The 21,058-nt window shown below is 45.9% G+C and overlaps 1 protein-coding gene across 1 annotated transcript in view; it reads left to right on the plus strand.

Moving 5' to 3' along the window:
* The first annotated feature begins 4,482 nt into the window (after window positions 1-4,482).
* Window positions 4,483-21,058, plus strand: part of LOC106601421 (Na(+)/H(+) exchange regulatory cofactor NHE-RF1) — a 39,867-nt gene continuing 23,291 nt past the window's right edge. The window contains exon 1 of the mRNA XM_014193628.2: window positions 4,483-5,358. Within this exon, the coding sequence (XP_014049103.2) occupies window positions 4,852-5,358 (507 nt within the window). The 5' untranslated portion in view covers window positions 4,483-4,851. The remainder of the gene's footprint in view (window positions 5,359-21,058) is intronic.

A 21,058-nucleotide genomic window follows, 5' to 3' on the forward strand; every position in this document is an offset into this window, starting at 1 on the left:
TGTGCCTTGAATTCAAAGTGAATAACTGACAGTGTTACCAGCAAAGCACCCCCACACCATCACAACTCCTCCATGCTTCACAGTGGGAACCACACATGCGGAGATCATCCGTTCACCTAATCTGCCTCTCACAAAGACAGCGGTTGGAACCAAAAATCTCAAATTTGGACTAATCAGACTAAAGGACAGATTTCCACCGGTCTAATGTCCATTGCTCGTGTTTCTTGGCCCAAGCAAGTCTCTTCTTATTATTGGTGTCCTTTAGTAGTGGTTTCTTTGCAGCAATTCGACCATGAAGGACTGATTCACGCAGTCTCCTCTGAACAGTTGATGTTGAGATGTCTGCTACTTGAACTCTGTGAAGCATTTATTTGGGCTGCAATATCTGAGGCTGGTAACTCTAATGAACTTATCCTCTGCAGCAGAGGTAACTCGGGGTCTTCCTTTCCTGTGGCAGTCCTCATGAGAGACAGTTTCCTTACAGCGCTTGATGGTTTTTGCGACTGCACTTGAAGAAACTTTCAAAGTTCTTGAAATTTTCCGCATTGACTGACCTTCATGTCTTAAAATAACGGACTGTCATTTTCCATGCTTATTTGAGCTGTTCTTGCCATAATATAACCTTGGTCTTTTACCAAATAGGGCTATCTTCTGTATACCACTCCTACCTTGTCACAGCACAACTGATTGAATCAAATGCATTAAGAAGGAAAGAAATTCAACAAATTAACTTCTAACAAGGCACACCTGTTAATTGAAATGCATTCCAGGAAACTACGTCATGAAGGTGGTTGAGATTCTTCCGATGGCATTGAGGAGTACACCACATCAGTCACTGGCTTCATCAATAAGTGCATCGATGACGTCGTCCCCACAGTGACCGTACGTACATACCCCAACCAGAAGTCATTGATTACAGGCAACATCCGCACTGAACTAAAGGGTAGAGCTGCCACTTTCAAGGAGTGCTATGCCCTCCGATGAACCACCTAACAGACAAAGCATCAATACAGGATTAAGATTGAATCATACTACACCAGCTCCGATGCTCGTCGGATGTGGCAGGGCTTGCAAACTATTACAGACTACAAAGGGAAGCACAGCCGCGAGCTGCCCAGTGACACGAGCCTACCAGATGAGCTAAATTATTTCTATGCTTGCTTCGAGGCTAGCAACATTGGCGCATGCATGAGAGCATCAGCTGTTCCGGACAACTGTGTGATCACGCTCTCCGTAGCCGATGTAAGACCTTTAAACAGGTCAACATTCACAAGGCCGCAGGGCCAGACTGATTACCAGGACGTGTACTCCGAGCATGTGCTGAGGAACTGGCAAGTGTCTTCACTGACATTTTCAACCTGTCCCTGACTGAGTTTGTCATACCAACATGTTTCAAGCAGACCACCATAGTGCCTGTGCCCAAGAACACTAAGGTAACATGCCTAAATGACTACAGACCCGTTGCACTCACGTCTGTAGCCATGAAGTGCTTTGAAAGGCTGGTCATGGCTCACATCAACACCATTATCCCAGAAACCCTAGACCCCCTCCAATTTGCATACCGGCCTAACGGATCCACAGATGATGCAATCTCTATTGCACTCCACAATGCCCTTTCCCACCTGGACAAAAGGAACACCTACATGAGAATGCTATTCATTGACTACAAAGCTCATCAATAACTAAGGACACCGGGACTAAACACCTCCCTCTGCAACTGGATCCTGGACTTCCTGACGGGCCGCCCCCAGGTGGTAAGTGTAGGTAACAACACATCTGCCACTCTGATCCTCAACACAGGGGCCCCTCATGGGTGCATGCTCAGTCCCCTCCTGTACTCCCTGTTCAACCATGACTGCATGGCCAGCCACGTCTCCAACACCATCATTAAGTTTGTAGACGACGCAACAGTGGTAGGCCTGATCACCGACAACGACGAGACAGCCTATAGGGAGGAGGTCAAACACCTTGCCGTGTGGTGCCAAGACAACAACCTCTCCATCAACGTGATCAAGACAAATGAGATGATTGTGGACTAAAGGAAAAGGAGGACCGAGCACGTTCCCATTCTCATCGACGGGGTTGTAGTGGAGCAGGTTGAGAGCTTCAAGTTCCTTGGTGTCCACATCACCAACAAACTATCTTAACAGTTTCTATCCCCAAACCATAAGATTCCTGAACAGCTAATCAATTGCCCCCCCCCTATTTTACACCGCTGCTACTCTCTGTTTATTAACTGTGCATAGTCACTTTAACTCTACCTACATGTACATATTACCTCAATTATCTCGACACCAGTGCCCCCTAACATTGACTCTGTACCATACCCCCTGTTTATAGCCTCGCTACTGTTATTTTAATGCTGCGCTTTCATTATTATTATTTTTTACTTAACACACCTAAGTATCCCACGCATAATAGAGAGACACATGATCGTATACAAATGCAAGGTTTGAAATGGTTATGTTTTAGTCAAACATTGTGTATGTTTGGGCTTTTTGCAGTCTTCAAATGATTTGTAATTATGCACCGGCCCCCAACCAACCGCTCCATAGAAAAACGTGTTTTTTCTGTAGAAAAACAAGATTTCAGTCTTGGGGTGTGTTCCCTGACCGATTCCGCGTTTGGTTAATGATGTTTGTTCGCCATGAGAAGACTATTTCACTTCCTCAAAATCCCCATAATGAATCTAATATGACTCAAGGAATCTGTAATTCATTTTGACGTTTTTGCCTAGGATGTTTTAGTTGTGTGATTTTACATCTAACTGAAGTGTGTGGTGCAGTATTTCTCAAGTAAAGAAATGCAACACACGTTGTCTTGTATAAACAAGGTCGGAGCTGCTGGGCAGGTCTGTCTCACTGTCTATGCTATTGGATAGAGAGCAATCACTGCAGCTGTTCACCCCATGTTAGTAGACAAATGAAAATCGTCAAATCAAAACCCAACCTTCATTCACCAGTTGTGAAGCACGGATGTTCCACACTCAGTTTTAGACAAGACTGACTTTATGACCAAAATGATCCTATTTACACTTTGTAGTCAATTTTGACACACTGTTTCTGACTCCTATCAATGCCACATAGGCTGTTTTCAAAGGGATTCGTTGCTTTTTAAAGGCAGTCGCTTCTTAATATCACCACTCGGGATTTGTTTTACACAAATAGCTCCAAACATCCACAAAGTCACAGAGGGACTCGATTGTTTTGTGAAATACATCCTACTCATTTTTTATTAAAAAATAAATAAAAATAAGCCAGTAATTCATCCACTTATTGAGACAGACAGAAAAGGTTTATTTCAAACCACCACATATTGAGATGAACATGGAAATGTGAAGTTATGGGAATCCTTACAGCCTTGTAATATGAAAAGGGTTATTTACCGATACTGTACGAAAGAGGTTCAATTTGAGCTGAGTTGCAGGCCTACATCAACCTGGATGGTGGAGTCTGTAGTGGAGATGGTGGTGCCAGGCAGAACATCCATTACTCATTGTACCTGGCTCAGTTGTATACCTGGAATCTAGCTCTCCCCTCCCCATCCAGTCTATCAATCCCATAGACCATAAACCTCCTAGGAACTCTTCCTCCTCCACACAGTTGTACTGCTGTACCAACGATTAAATCAAACACAAACAAGAATCATCCTCAGAAACATCACATAGCATCTGACCATCAGCCTTTCTGTATACATAGTTTGAGATGATAGGCCTATGAGTGAGTCATCAATAAATTATAGTGAGTCATCAATATATTATATTAAGGACATTACCATGCATTGATAAGTGTACCTGCAAATGTCCCAGTATAGAGAAGTAACAACTCTGCTGTGGTTTTGGGTCAGTGATGTCCTTGCTGTTTTAGTGATGATGTAATAGAGCATTTCTCAAGGAGGGTCTAGGCTCCTTCCTTCCACATAAAGGTTTGCATTTCTTCAGAATTGCAGGCTGGTGAGGTAGGCCTATTCAGAAGAGTTTCTATCTGTCAGTGAGTGTGTGTTCTCACAGAGACAGACAGATATAGAGAGAGAGGATGGAGAGAGAAGGAGCGCATGTGGCAAATGCAGATGTCTTTTCCTGAGCATAATATTTGTAATCTATAAGTAAAAACATATTTAAACATCAGGAATATGCAGTCCAGTGGAGGCTGCTGAGTGGAGGACGGCTCATAATAATGGCTGGAACTGAGCGAATAGAATGGCATCAAACACCTGGAAACCATATGTTTGATGTTGTTGATACCATACCACCAACCCCCTGTGATACAGTACCATATGTTTACAGAAGGACCACATGCATTTGTCACAACATGGCAGCAGCAGCAGCAATCATTTTTGCGCATGCACTTGTCGATCATTAGGGCCAATAGCATGCATGCCCCATTAATTTATGCGCCTCCCTCCTCCTGGGGTATTTGAGTAGTGATTGGTGTTACTATCTGTCTTCTCCACCTACGTCACTGTCCTTTATAAAATAGTCTACTGAGTTTAACTCCGTGTCAGATTAGAGAATTGAGTTTTGGAGAAAAGACAACGCATACATATAGTTAGTAGAACTTCAGGTTTTGGCGACACATCTCGGGTTGGCATACATCCCCTGTATGCACAAAGTTTAGGAGTTGCTTTTGAACGTGAGTTGCGACTGTGGGTGACATCCAGTCACCACGGACGGCGCTTTATAAACAGACCCATTGGATGCCAGACGCTCAGCCTTGAGAACTGTAGAGATTCCTGTTGACGGGTACCACTCGTGCTCAGCATCCCAAACGGAGTTTTCTTGGCAACTTCCAGCTAGTGAACGATAATTCTCACAAGCAACGGGTTGAATTGGTGAAATAAATAGCAGAAACTATGCCCAGCAAAAGCGAAGATAATCGGCCAAGACTCTGCCTGCTGGAGAAAGGGGACAATGGTTATGGGTTCCATCTCCACGGTGAGAAGGGTAAGACCGGGCAGTTCATACGGCTTGTGGAGCCCGACAGTCCGTCTGAAATTTCTGGGATTCGCGCGGGGGACCGACTAGTGTTCGTGAACGGGGAGAACGTGGAGAGCGAGAGCCATCAACAGGTTGTGTCCCGGATAAGAGCCACGGTGGGCCAGCTCGAGCTCATTGTTGTCGACCAGGACACTGAGCAACTGTTGAAAAAACACAAGATGAAGTGTCTCAAAGAATATGTCACGGAGCGCATTCCTTTACCCAGCGACGACGAGTCAGAAAGCGAAGACGTTAAGGAGAACGGGACACCATGCGGGACACCGAGAGAATCCACACCCATCCCGGAAAATAACGGAGAGCTCCATGGCCACGTAGAGCTCCATAGCCATGTTGAGAAAAAGCTGAGCATCAACTCTGAGAAGGTGAGTGTGCCAAAGTGCAAAACCTGAATAATCAATGAAATTCTTATATGGGGTCATTGATGTAGCCTGGTGGTCACAGTAAGCTATATTCTGCAAATATACAATACAGATTCAGTTACCGTTTGCGTAATTGTACCACTGACACAGTTTTTTTTTATTCATTCATGTATTCACCAGCAATGTAATTAGATTATTTTAACTTTTCAGTCTCCTGTTGTATAAGTGCACTGTGAAAATAACAATTGATATGGTCAGCTGCAAAGCCCAATATTCCCACTCTCTTCATTGTAGCAGTTTTGGCAGAGATAGCAGGTTGTAGGCGAGTCAGTTGGCTGCACATTTGTTGTGGGTGGTGGTGGTGGGAAGGGGGGTATAGGAAAGGAAGGACAAACAGCCTGCTTCAGCCTTGAGTTCAAGTTAATGTGACAGTGATGCTGCACACCACTGGGAGGGCAACAACATTTTTTGTGTTGTTGTTCTGAGGTTTGAGAAAGAACTGACACTTGACATTGGGGTTGAAGAGAAAGAATTGGAGGTTTACTGAAGCAGATGTCTTTGAACACACTACATCCAACATATTTCTGGTGTCTTTATGTTTTCATGACTCGCAATGTAATGCACCCACAATGGAACACAAGAAACAAATCAAAATACAATTATTAGTCCTTGATTATGACCTCCCGCTGTCTATGAAAACAAATGAAGAGTTTAATTCCAAAATGCTATATATCCATTTTCAGAAAGTTTGGTAAATTAGCTTTTATTGTTTAAATAACTTTGGTGTGTTTTTTCACTATCTCTTTCATATCTCATCATGTCATGAGGTTGTTCATTGACAGACATGTATTTAAAAAATCTAGAACTTAATGGTTTCATTTCAGAGGGATAAATAATCCTGTTTTTTTTTTAGCAAAACGCTCTATATCCACATCACTCTCAGAGAAATAACTAGTACTGCTAGGTTTTATACAGTAATACTATATATCCACATCACTCTCAGAGAAATAACTAGTACTGCTAGGTTTTATACAGTAATACTATATATCCACATCACTCAGAGAAATAACTAGTACTGCTAGGTTTTATACAGTAATACTATATATCCACATCACTCTCAGAGAAATAACTAGTACTGCTAGGTTTTACACAGTAATACTATATATCCACATCACTCTCAGAGAAATAACTAGTACTGCTAGGTTTTACACAGTAATAGTATATATCCACATCACTCTCAGAGAAATAACTAGTACTGCTAGGTTTTATACAGTAATACTATATATCCACATCACTCTCAGAGAAATAACTAGTACTGCTAGGTTTTATACAGTAATACTATATATCCACATCACTCTCAGAGAAATAACTAGTACTGCTATGTTTTATACAGTAATACTATATATCCACATCACTCTCAGAGAAATAACTAGTACTGCTAGGTTTTACACAGTCAAGTTTAACAAATAACATTTTGTTTATTAAAGAACTGAACAAATGATACATTTGTGACATCAATATTTAATTGAGTTATTTTTATTATATGAGATCTGTATGTAAAACATTTAGATTTGACATTTTTGTCATCTTATCCAGAGCAACATACAGTTAGTACAACCACATACAGCGCCTTCAGAAAGTATTGACACCCCTTGACTTATTCCACATTTGGTTGTTTTACAGCCTGAATTTAAAATGTATTTAGTTTAGATTTGTTGTCACTGGCTTATACACTTTACCCCATAATGTCAAAGTGGAATTATGTTTATAGACATTTCTTACAAATTAATACAAAATTTAAAGCTGACATTTCTTGAGTCAGTAATTATTCTACACCTTTGTTCTGGCAAGCCTAAATAAGTTCAGGAGTAAACATTTTCTTAACAAGTCACATAAGTTGCATGTACTCACTCTGTGTGCAATAATAGTGTTAAACATTATTTTAGAATTACTACCTCATCTCTGTACCCCACACATACAAGTACTGTAAGGTTCCTCAGTCGAGCAGTGAATTTCAAACACAGATTCAACCACAAAGACCAGGGAGGTATTCCAATGCCTCGCAAAGATGGGCACCTATTGGTAAAAAAGGTAAAAGCAGACATTGAATATCCCTTTGAGCATTCTGAAGTTACAATGTTGAAGTTACATGTTGGATAGTGTATCAATACACCCAGTCACTACAACGATACAGGCGTCCTTCCTAACTCAGTTGCCGGAAAGGAAGGAAACCACTCAGGGATTTCACCAGGAGGGCAATGGTGACTTTAAACAGTTACAGAGTTGAATGGCTGTGATAGGAGAAAACGGTGGATGGATCAGAAACATTGTAGTTATTCCACAATACTAACCTAATGGACAGAGTGAAAAGAAGAAACCCTGTACAGAATAACAATTTTCCAAAACATATATCTGGTTTGCAACAAGGCACTAAAGTAATACTGCAAAAAATGTGACAAAGCAACTTTTTGTCCTGAATACAAACTTATGTTTGGAGCAAATCCAATAGAACACATTACTGAGTACCACTTTCCATATTTTCAAGCGTAGTGGTGGCTGCATCATGTTATGGGTATGCTTGTAATCGTTAAGGACTGGGTAGTTTCAGGACAAAAAAAAAATGGAATGGAGATAAGCACAGGCAAAATCCTGGAGGAAAACGTAGTTCAGTCTGCTTTCCACCAGACACTGGGAGATTAATTCACATTTCAGCAGGACGATAACCTTATAGCACAAGGCCAAATCTACACTGGAATTGTTTACCAAGAAGACAGTGAATGTTCCTGAGTGGCTTAAATCCTGAGTTACTTAAATCTGTGTAAGGGTTGCGGAATTGGTGGCAGTGAAGTCAGACGCAGGAGAGCAGAAATAGGTAATAGCGGAGCAGTTTAATTACAAAACCCACGGCAATACAAAAATAACCTACATGGGAACAAAAACCCGACGTGCACCAGTAACATAGAGTACAAGCAGTTTCAAACAAACAATTCCACACAAGGACATGGGGGGAAACAGAGGGTTAAATACACAACAATTAATGAGGGAAATGGAAACCAGGTGTGTAAGAAAACAAGACAAAACAAATGGAAAATGAAAAGTGGATTGACGATGGCTAGAAGACCGGTGACGCCGACACCGCCCGAACAAGGAGAGGAAACGACTTCGGTGGAAGTCGTGACAGTACCCCCCCTTGACGCGCGGCTCCAGCAGCGTGCCGACACTGGCTTCAGGGATGACCCGGAGGGTGAGGTGCAGGGCGATCTGGACGGAGACGGTGGAACTCCTGCAGCATTGAAGGGTCCAGCACGTCCTCCACCGGAACCCAGCATCTGTCCTCCGGACCGTACCACTCCCAGTCCATGAGGTACTGAAGGCCCCTCACCCGACGTCTCGAATCCAGTATGGATCAAACGGAGTACGCCGGGGCCCCCTCGATGTCCAGAGGGGGCGGAGGAACCTCCCACACCTCAGACTCCTGGAGCGGGCCAACCACCACCGGCCTGAGGAGAGACACATGGAACGAGGGGTTAATACGGTAATCTGGGGGAAGTTATAACCTGTAACTCACCTCGTTCAGTCTCCTCAGGACTTTAAATGGCCCCACAAACCGCGGACCCAGCTTCCGGCAGGGCAGGCGGAGGGGCAGGTTTTGGGTCGAGAGCCAGACCCGGTCCCCCGGTGCGAACACCGGGGACTCACTGCGGTGAACATGGGCGGCATCCCATGTTTCCTCCGCGCGCCGGGAACCGGTCGTCCACCGCAGGAGCCTCGGTCTGACTCTGATGCCAAGGAGCCAGAACTGGCTAATACCCCAGTACGCACCGGAAGGGGCAGAGGTTAGTGGAGGAGTGGCGGGGCGAGTTCTGTGCCATCTCTGCCCAGGGCACAAACGCTGCCCACTCCCCCGGACAGTCCTGGCAATAATACCTCAGAAACCTACCCACATCCTGGTTTACTCTCTCCACCTGCCCATTATTCTCAGGGTGTAAACCCGAGGTAAGGCTGATCGAGACCCCCAGACGTTCCATGAACGCCCTCCAGACCCTCGAAGTGAACTGGGGACCCCGATCAGACACTGTCGTCAGGCACTCCGTAGTGCCGGAAGACGTGTGTAAACAAGGCCTCCGCAGTCTGTAGGGCCGTAGGGAGACCGGGTAACGGGAGGAGACGGCAGGACTTAGAGAAACGATCCACAACAACCAGGATCGTGGTGTTTCCCTGTGATGGGGGAAGATCGGTCAGGAAATCGATCGACAGGTGTGACCATGGCCGCTGTGGAACGGGTAAGGGGTGTAGCTTACCTCTGGGCAGGTGCCTAGGAGCCTTACACTGGGCGCACACCGAGCAGGAGGAAACATACACCCTCATGTCCTTAGCCAAAGTGGGCCACCAGTACTTCCCACTCAGACAGCGCACCGTCCGACCGTTGCCTGGGTGACCAGAGGAGGGTGACGTGTGGGCCCAATAGATCAGCCGGTCACAGACAGCAGACGGAACGTACAGACGCCCAGCGAGACACTGGAGGGGAGCGGGCTCTACACGCAACGCCTGCTCAATGTCTGCGTCCAGCTCCCACACTTCCGGCGCCACCAGGCAGGAGGCCGGGAGTATGGGGGTGGGATCCATGGGCCGCTCCTCTGTGCCATACAGCCGGGACAGTGCGTCTACCTTACAGTTCTGGGAACCTGGTCTGTAAGAAAGGGTTCAGCCTCCTCGCCGCCCGGATGTAATCCAGATTGCGGTGGTCAGTCCAGATGAGAAAAGGGTGTTTAGCCCCCTCAAGCCAATGTCTCCACACCTTCAAAGCCTTGACGACAGCCAACAGCTCCCAGTCCCCCACGTCATAGTTTCGCTCCGCCGGGCTGAGCTTCCTCGAGAAGAAGGCACAGGGGCGGAGCTTCGGTGGCATACCCGAGGGCTGAGAGAGCACGGCTTCTAGCCCAGCCTCAGACGCGTCCACCTCCACTATGAATGCCAAAGAGGGATCCGGATGAGCCAGCACAGGAGCCGAGGTAAACAGAGCCCTCAGGTGACCAAAGGCCCTGTCCGCCTCAGCCGACCACTGCAAACGTACCGGTCCCCCCTTCAGCAGTGAGGTAATGGGAGCCGCTACCTGATCAAAACCCCGGATAAACCTCCAGTAGTAATTGGCAAACCCTAAAAACCACTGCACCTCCTTTACCGTGGTGGGAGTCGGCCAATTACGCACGGCTGAGATGCGGTCACTCTCCATCTCCACCCCTGAAGTGGAAATGCGGTACCCTAGGAAGGAGACGGACTGTTGGAAGAACAGACATTTCTCAGCCTTGGTGTACAGGTCATGCTCCAACAGTCGACCAAGCACCCTGCACACCAGGGACACATGCTCGGCGCATGTAGCGGAGTATATCAGAATGTCATCAATATACACCACTACACCCTGCCCAGGCAGGTCCCTAAAAATCTCGTCTACAAAGGCTTGGAAGACTGATGGAGCATTCATTAACCCGTACGGCATGACGAGGTACTCATAATGCCCTGAGGTCGTACTGAACGCCGTCTTCCACTTGTCTCCCTCCTGGATACGCACCAGGTTGTAAGCACTCCTGAGATCAAGTTTGGTGAAGAAGCGTGCTCCGTGCATTGACTCAATCATCGTGGCGATAAAAGGTAGCGGGTAACTGTACCTCACAGTTATCTGATTAAGACCTCGATAATCAATACACGGGCGCAGACCTCCCTCCTTCTTCTTCACAAAAAAGAAACTCGAGGAGGCGGGGGAAGTGGAGGACCGAATGTACCCCTGACGCAGGGATTCGGAGATATATGTTTCCATAGCCACCGTCTTCGCCTGTGACAGAGGATACACGTGACTCCTGGGAAGTGCAACGTCTACCAGGAGATATATCGCACAATCCCTCCGTCGATGGGGTGGTAATTGAGTCGCCTTCTTTTTGGAGAAGGCGAGAGCCAAATCGGCATATTCGGGGGGAATGCGCACGGTGGAGACCTGGTCTGGACTTTCCACCGTAGTAGCACCTACGGAAACCCCTAAACACCTCCCCGAGCACTCTCGCGACCACCCCGTGAGAGCCCTCCGTAGCTATGGAACAGTGGGGTCATGACAAGCTAACCAGGGTAGGCCTAGCACCACGGGAAACGCAGGAGAGTCAATGAGAAAGAGACTGATTCTCTCCGTGTGACCCCCCTGCGTCACCATGCCCAGAGGAGCGGTGGCCTCCCTAATCAACCCTGACACTAATGGTCGACTATCTAAGGTGTGAACTGGGAAGGGCGTAGCCACAGGTACGATGGGGATCCGTAAACTATGGGCAAATGATCTGTCAATAAAATTCCCAGCCACGCCTGAATTGACGAGTGCCTTATGCTGGGAATGCGGGGAAAACTCAGGAAAAGTGACGAACAAAAACATGTGTGCAACAGAGGGCTCTGGGTGAGAATGGTGCTTTCTCACCTGGGGTGACGCCAGAGTTCCCTGCCTGCTGCCTCAACCCCCAGAGGAACCAACCCGGCACCGACCGGCAGTGTGACCTCTGCGGCCACAGATAGTGCACGAGACGGAACCTACTCCGGTCTCCCTGAGCGCAGCACCTCCCAACTCCATGGGCATCAGAGCAGTGGTGCTGGGGGATGGAACCAACAGACCCAGATCTGGATGTCCGCGGGTAACCAGCAGGTTATCCAGCCGAATGGGTAGGTGGTCAAAGACTGAAACGATGGGTGAACTCCTCAAAGTGGTCCAGCACTGCATCCCCTTCCACCCACACGGCGTTGGCCCACTCTAGGGCTTTCCCCGGGAGGCATGAGACGAGGGCGGACACCCTCTCACGGCCCGAAGGAGCCGGGTAAACGGTTGCCAGGTATAAATCCAACTGCAGCAGGAACCCCTGGCAGCGGGCAGCCGTCCCCATTGTCCTCCCAGGGGAGGGTGAGGCGAATCCCACTGGAACCAGGTGCAGGGGGAGTCAGTAGTGGAGGCCCCTGTTGTGCTGGGGGAGGCGCTGGAGGAACTCCCTGTCTCTCCCAGCAGTCCATGAGGCGGCGCCGAGAAGGTGGATCATCGCCTCTTGCTCCAGGACGCGCTCCTGGTGGATCATCAACCTCCTCAACTCCTCACCTGCTCCTGCTGACTCCATATGGCAGGTGTGGAATTCTGTAAGGGTTGCGGAACTGGTGGCAGTGAAGTCAGACGCAGGAGAGCAGAAATAGCTATTAGCCGCAGCAGTTTAATTACAAAACCCACGGCAATACAAAAAGAACCTACATGGGTACAAAAACCCGACGCGCACCAGTGACAAGAGTACAAGCACTTACAAACAAACAATTCCACACAAGGACATGGGGGGAAACAGAGGGTTAAATACACAACAATTAATGAGGGAAATGGAAACCAGGTGTGTAAGAAAACAAGACAAAACAAATGGAAAATGAAAAGTGGATCGACGATGGCTAGAAGATCGGTGACGCCGAACACCGCCCGAACAAGGAGAGGAAACGACTTCGGTGGAAGTCGTGACAATCTGCTTGAAAATCTATGGTAAGACCTGACAATGGTTGTTTAGCAATGATCAACAATCATTGAGCTTGAAGAATTTTGAAAATAATGGGCCAATGTTGCACAATCCAGGTGTGGAAAGCTCTTAGAGAATTACCTAGAAAGACAGCTGTAATCGCTGCCAAAGGTGATTCTAACATGTATTGACTCAGTGGTTTTAATACTTATCTAATGAACATATATTCTTGTTTTATTTTTCATATTTTCTTTGTACAAATGTTAGGATTTTTCTTCCACTTTGACATTAGAGTATTTTGTGTAGATCGTTGACAAAAAATGACAATTCTATCAATTTTAATACCATTTTGTAACACAACAAAATGTGGAAAAAGTCAAGGGGTGTGAATTCTTTCAGAAGGCACTATATCACAGTCAAATACACAGTTTACAAACATTCCAACTAAACAATGGATATATAGCGTTTTCTAAATAACACATTTGAATATTATACACTGCTCCAAAAAATAAAGGGAACACTAAAATAACACATCGATCTGAATGAATGAAATAATCTTATTAAATACTTTTTTCTGTACATAGTTGAATGTGCTGACAACAAAATCACACAAAAATAATCAATGGAAATCCAATTTATCAACCCATGGAGGTCTGGATTTGGAGTCACACTCAAAATTAAAGTGGAAAACCACACTACAGGCTGATCCAACTTTGATGTAATGTCCTTAAAACAAGTCAAAATGAGGCTCAGTAGTGTGTGTGGCCTCCACGTGCCTGTATGACCTCCCTACAACGCCTGGGCATGCTCCTGATGAGGTGGCGGATGGTCTCCTGAGGGATCTCCTCCCAGACCTGGACTAAAGCATCCGCCAACTCCTGGACAGTCTGTGGTGCAACGTGGCGTTGGTGGATGGAGCGAGACATGATGTCCCAGATGTACTCAATTGGATTCAGGTCTGGGGAACGGGCGGGCCAGTCCATAGCATCAATGCCTTCCTCTTGCAGGAACTGCTGACACACTCCAGCCACATGAGGTCTAGCATTGTCTTGCATTAGGAGGAACCCAGGGCCAACCGCACCAGCATATGGTCTCACAAGGGGTCTGAGGATCTCATCTCGGTACCTAATGGCAGTCAGGTTACCTCTGGTGAGCACATGGAGGGCTGTGCGGCCCCCCGAAGAAATGCCACCCCACACCATGACTGACCCACCACCAAACCGGTCATACTGGAGGATGTTGCAGGCAGCAGAACGTTCTCCACGGCGTCTCCAGACTTTGTCACGTCTGTCACATGTGCTCAGTGTGAACCTGCTTTCATCTGTGAAGAGCACAGGGCGCCAGTGGCGAATTTGCCAATCTTGGTGTTCTCTGGCAAATGCCAAACGTCCTGCACGGTGTTGGGCTGTAAGCACAACCCCCACCTATGGATGTCGGGCCCTCATACCACCCTCATGGAGTCTGTTTCTGACCGTTTGAGCAGACACATGCACATTTGTGGACTGCTGGAGGTCATTTTGCAGGGCTCTGGCAGTGCTTCTCCTGCTCCTCCTTGTACAAAGGCGGAGGTAGCGGTCCTGCTGCTGGGTTGTTGCCCTCCTACGGCCTACTCCACGTCTCCTGATGTACTGGCCTGTCTCCTGGTAGCGCCTCCATGCTCTGGACACTACGCTGACAGACACAGCAAACCTTCTTGCCACAGCTCGCATTGATGTGCCATCCTGGATGAGCTGCACTACCTGTGGACTCCGTCTCATGCTACCACTAGAGTGAAAGCACCGCCAGCATTCAAAAGTGACCAAAACATCAGCCAGGAAGCATAGGAACTGATTAGTGGTCTGTGGTCCCCACCTGCAGAACCACTCCTTTATTGGTGGTGTCTTGCTAATTGCCTATAATTTCCACCTGTTGTCTATTCCATTTGCAAAACAGCATGTGAAATTTATTGTCAATCAGTGTTGCTTCCTAAGTGGACAGTTTGATTTCACAGAAGTGTGATTGACTTGGAGTTACATTGTGTTGTTTAAGTGTTCCCTTTATTTTTTTTAGCAGTGTATATATTTTTTGAATCTGAGGACAGTAATTAAAAAACCAAAAAAACAAAAAAATTGTGGATAAATCATCTCTTCAAATGCTCCTCACATTGTTCAATAGCCGTTTCTAACTTTATTTATTCTTTGAAGGGACTACATTTAGTCTTCACATCCTCTTAATATCCTCTAGCTAACAGCATGCACATGACGTGGGTTCATTCAAACATTGAATAAAAGAGGGGCACTCCAAAACATCTGTGCCCCCCGCCGTGTCCCGGATGTTTACCCCTGGGCTCTCCCAGCCCCTCTCTCTGGTTCCTCTATTGCTGTGACGTAATAACCCAGACTTCTTCACTGACACTGCACTGTCTGTTTGGGTCTTCGTGTTCCAATGTGGCGCTCCGAGTGAATCTCACTGCTGAGTGATTTGCTACCATAACAATCTAAACAACAGTCTCACTACCATACCCTGCAGTGCCCAGCCATGACCAGCCCACTCATGTGTTGAACAGGATGCAGCCAGCCAGACACATGTGCAGCATATTATGGGCTGCTCGAGGGGCTCCTGTACATCCTGTGTATACTATGTGTACATGTACCGGATACAGTTGACATGTTTGTGACTTAAACTCCTCCAGCATTACACTTCCAATAAAGTATTAACCCACTGTGTTCTCATTAAATGAATCAATATTAAGAGCAGGATTTCCAACAGGGTTTAATCTCTGAACCTGCAGGGAAGGTAATGGGGGTCATCGAAGAAACCTTATGAGAACCCTGTTTCCCTCACCCTCCATGTTTCGTCCCAATATCCAAAAACACAGCAAATCTACCCCACCTATAGGCCCTGCTGTGTCCTGGCTGTAACTCTGTGTCTGCAGGGTAGTTAAATGCTGCGTCTGCCTCATCTCTTATCAGTGCTGTGTGTTAACACTACAAGGCAGAGGCCCAGTGACAGACATTACTGTGGAAGGTAGAGGACTTGTGCCACATAAAGGCACAGAAATACTGTTGTGCAATGTTGAACAATCTATCAGATCCCCTCAACAGCTGAACATGTTACAGTACATCAGACCACAATATCACATTAGTTAACTCTATAGACTAGAGCAATTGAAGCTCATGGAAACAATGTACTGTGTATTAATGTACATGTAAATGTCTTACTGTAAATGGCCCTCACTTGTAGAGCATCTACAGGTCCTGGAAAAGTACTCAAGCACCATAGAAAAACAGCCGCAGTTATGTTGTTTGTCTTAGAAATACACACCGATTGTTCCTCTGTTTACTTTCTAACTCACCCAGATGGCCTGATGGAGTTGTGGTATTATAGTTAACGCTGGTACGCACATCAGAAGGAAGTGTTCCATGAACAAACAAGCCCACTTCTGTACCGCTCATATTTCATTGGTTGGATTGTAGTTTTCATGTTGGACATGTAATGTTTCCTTGGTTTCTAGTGTGTTTGCTTGCTTTCTAAATGAAATAGTTAGAGAGAATACATTACTTGACAGTTTAAAGGCCCAGTGCAGCCCAAAATTTGATTTTACTCTGTTTTTATATATATTTCCACACTATGAGGTTGGAATAATACTGTGTATTTGTGAAAAGTATGATAATGCCCTTTTAGTGTAAGAGCTGTTAGCCTGTTTTGGTGGGATGGAGTTTGGGCTGGCCTGGTGACAATACCAGATGGTAAATGAGTTAATATACCAATAAGAAAGAGAGGTCTAATCCTCTCTGTCAATAACAGCTAGATTTCAGCTGTTATTGACAGCATTCATAGCAAAATTATTGCTTGTGAAATTGCTCTTTGCTAAGAAGCTATTTTTGTTTGTATTCAATTAAAACGGTTAAAAATAATCACAGTAAGTTACTTCATTGTTACACAGAAATGATTTAATATTGAGATATAAACAGTTGCACTGGACCTTTAAAGAAACTCAACCTACTGCTTTAATGCGTGAAGGTTGAGAAGATGATAAGTGGTAAGCCTATATATTGGAACACTGACAGTGACACAACTCAGGCTTAGACCATATTACTATGTTCCAGGAATGTTCTGCCTGCATCCTGTCCGGCATTCCTCTACCCTGGCCCATGCAGTCAGTGTGACATTACACACACACACGCGCACACACACACGGCCTGGGTAGTGAATACACAGCATGTTGGTTTAGCAGTCTCACTGACGTCTTTAGCAACTGCCTCTCCCTGTCTTTGAAGAAAAACAAAAGAGGGGACCAAGAGGAACGCCCTCTCCGGAAACCAAGGAGGAGTTGCCTTGGTTACACTGATGTGGTGTGTGTGCTATCCATGTTGAGTGTTGGTCTGTGTGTGTGGAGGTGAGGGGCAAAGTGAGAAACAGGGGTGTGAAGCAATGGAGAGGAGGAAAGTAGAGATGGAACGTTTTGAATGCAATCAGGAATTGCAGTCTTCTCTGTTGTTAGAAACCAAGGACAGAGATAATCTTTCCAGCACTCTGAGTTTGATTGTCTATTCCTTCTCTGATAGCCATTTAAGTGGCCACTGTAGACACTACAAGCCATTGGATTCAAAGGGCTTTCTCTGTTTTCCCTGCAGTAAAATATAACTCCCATTGTAAAATGCAGTGGAGTGGAGAGGGATGCAGTAAACCAGCACACAGGTCACAACAGGTTATATTTTGGCTGCACTTATTACACCGTTAATAGATTTATGGGATCTGTCATTAAAGCCACTCTAAACATCTGATAAAATATGAAAATAAGGGTGTGACGCATGCCTTGAGTTGAGCCTCTAAGTTTATTTTCTATCCACAGTATCTATCTTATCTGTTTGTGTTGTTATTTTGTGTGCGTGAGGCGCCTAATTCCCTCCATTTGCCTTTGAGGAAAGCCCACATCAACCGAGGCTTTGGTCCATTGAGATTCCACTGGGAGACCGAGGAGGATGCCAGCCAGCCAGCCAGCCAGTCAGCTTGGTGTTTCTGGAGTCCTCATGAATGACTGCCTGGTTACATAAGCCTGTTTTTAAAGGCAAATTACAGGAGAGAAAGAGTCCTCCGTGTGTCAGATGAAATCAACTGTGACTAGTAGGCTGAGTTGTGCTGTTCAGGGAGGGGCCGTTGTGTGTGTTCCATGTCTTGGAGGAAGTCTGTAGAGAACAGTAGCATAGAGACTTTGCCTGGAGAGCAGCAACATGCAGACAGGCCTGTAGGCATATGCCAGTTGGCTGTCTGTTTCCACCAGGTTTCTACCAGATACCAAGCCTGTAATCTACTCATTCATATAAAAGCTGCTTATTAAAGAGCATGGATCAACCACTGACACACCCACTGCCTCTAGGCTTTTTGGCCCTTGTGGTGTGCCATAGTGGGGAGAGGCTTTTGTTATAGCAAAACATGGTTCCTCAGACATAGGAATATCCCACTTTAGTGACTGTAGGAGGATTCTCTCTCTATATTGTTTTTTCTCCCACAGAGTGGAGTGCGAGGGTTGACAATGGCTTTAACTAAATGGTTTAACCTGGTGACCAAGGAGCTAGCAACTCGTAAAGATATTTGAAACCAGGGCTTTTCTTTAAGCATTCCTGGTGGATTATTTAGTGGGTTTATTATTGACCTATAGTGGGTAATAGTTTATTTACTGGGTAGTTATGTATTTCAGACCAAGTCTCTGGGTGTACCTCACCATGTTCAAGTGACGACACGAGGCCTGATATTATTTATGTTAGCTTTACCAACTGTTCAACCAGACGCTGATGCCATACAATCCACAATGGCTGTTCAATAACATTGTCCTATGCCATTTAAAGAAAATATGTCAACTGTTCATGAATCTCTCTTATGACGGTAGGCCGTCATTGTAATGATTTGCTTAGGCTACTGTAGCCTAGTGGTTAAAGTGTTGGACTAGTAACCGAAAGGTCGCAAGATTGAATCCCCAAGCTGACAAGGTAAAAATCTGTCGTTCTACCCCTGAACAAGGCAGTTAACCCACTGTTCCTAGGCCGTCATTGAAAATAAGAATTTGTTCTTAACTGACTTGCCTAGTTAAATAAAAGGTTAAATAAAATAAAAATACATATTTTAGGAAACGGGCAGCCACACCTTAGTTTGTGACTTGCTCTTTAAATCTCATTAGCGTAGCTTGCTTCTGTGGGAATCTTTTCCTGGGGCCTTGACCAGCACATAGACTCCAGAAAGCTTAGGCTGGTTTCCTGTCATTGTTGTTGGTGGAGGTAGAGAGTGTCAGGCAGACCCCCTCCCCCTCTCTTCTGCTCTCTCCACAATGGGTTGCCTCTACTGGTCACAATGAAAACTCCTAGTCTTTATTACTGTAATTTCTCTACAATTACTACAGTCTACAGCCCTCAAACTCAACTCTGGACCTCGAGCCAGTTCCACTGATTTTTCTTCAGTAGTTCTAATCAGAGACTGATTTATACCTGGGACACCAGGTGTGTGCAATTAATGATCAGGTAGAACAGAAAACCAGCAGGCTCTGGACCTCGTAGGGTAAGAGTTGAGTACCCCTGGTCTACAGTATACACACAGTAAAGTGTTGTTCAAACTAATAGGATAGCCTGCTAGTGGATAACATGCTAACTAATGTGGGCTGTTTAAGTCAAAGTCAAACCTCTTACAGTAGTTGATGGCATTCCTTGTAACTTTGGTCAAATCTGGTACACTAGAGCAGTGTTTCCCAACTCCAGTCCTCCATTATCTCTAACAGTACACTTTTTTATTGTAGCCCAGACATGCACACCTGATTCAGCGTGTCAACTAATCATCAAGCCCTCAATGAGCTGAATCAGGTGAGTCTGTCTGGGCCTACAATAAAAATGTGTACTGTTGGGGGTACTGGAGAACTACAGTATACCATTTATATAGCCCGATTACCCAATTGTTTTTGATGTGTGTGTGTGTGTGTGTGTGTGTGTGTGTGTGTGAGTGAATGTTTGGGAGTCACCCTTTCCTTCCCTCCTCTTTGTTGAGCAGTGTGTTCCAGAGGAAACGGTCAACATGACAAGACAGACAGGGTGGAGGTCTAAACACAGGGTCACAGGATTCATTGTGTTTCAATAGAAGGATCCATTTATTTGTGTACTGTGCAGTCTGTGTGTGTGTGTGGTGTCAACTTGTGTAAATGTGTGTGTGTTTGTAGAGGGTAAGAGTTCAGCAGCTTGTGAGTGTATTATGTAACTAACTCTGTCTTACCCACCCCCTCTAGGCTCTACGGTCAGTCCTGTACATCTGCTTCTCTAATAAGGGTTTAGTTGTATCATACAGACTATAATTGTAGGCATCACATGGACAGAGAGGTGTATTGGAAGTCCCTCACTGCAGGTCACTGGACTTCCTGCTCTGCTCAGTGTGTTCTGTCTCCAGTCTTGTCTGGGGCCCAGGGTGGAGCTCTGGCCATACATTCACACCCACCATGGCCCTCTTCCTGAGACCCAGTGGCTTTGTGTGTGTGTGTGTGTGTGTGTGTGTGTGTGTGTGTGTGTGTGTGTGTGTGTGTGTGTGTGTGTGTGTGTGTGAGAGTGGATGGTAGAGGGTTTGTAGTGAAGTGAATGAGTGACTCTGGCCCAAAACAGCAACACCACCGTCTCTCCTACAGTTAGGGCCACGACACAGGGCCAGGTCATGGTGGGGTGGAAGTGGACCCCACGAGGGGGAGGGGAGCCCCCTGGGATGCAAGAGGGGAGAATGCTACCATGCCACATTTAATTTCTCATTCCATGCCCCTCAGGGTTCATAACCCCTCCTTGACAATGAGAGAAAGGGCCGCACCCTCCAAGGATAGGGGTCGGGGGTGACACTCTGGTACCCTGAAATAGACTCTCCGTCACCCGCGCCCATGATGACACCACAGAGTAGGACCAGGACAGACTATACAACACACACAGGCATAGTGGTTATACTGTGTGTGTTCTGTCTGAAAGGGATTCTATGGAGTTACGAAAGGCCAGGGGTATAATATATTCTACAATCGTGGGTGTATGATGTTGGTTTCTGCAGTGTTGGTGAGCTTGGTTATGTTATCAAAGCTGACTACAGTCTGACAGCAAAGTGTGAGAAAATGTTTGTCACATGTTGACCATCCACAGCCTGAATGACGCCACACAGGATGTCACAACGTTCTCTTTCACTTATTCATCCCTCTCATCCTTTCC

The sequence above is a fragment of the Salmo salar genome, chromosome ssa03 (assembly GCF_905237065.1).
Source record: "Salmo salar chromosome ssa03, Ssal_v3.1, whole genome shotgun sequence".
Classification (NCBI taxonomy): domain Eukaryota; kingdom Metazoa; phylum Chordata; class Actinopteri; order Salmoniformes; family Salmonidae; genus Salmo; species Salmo salar.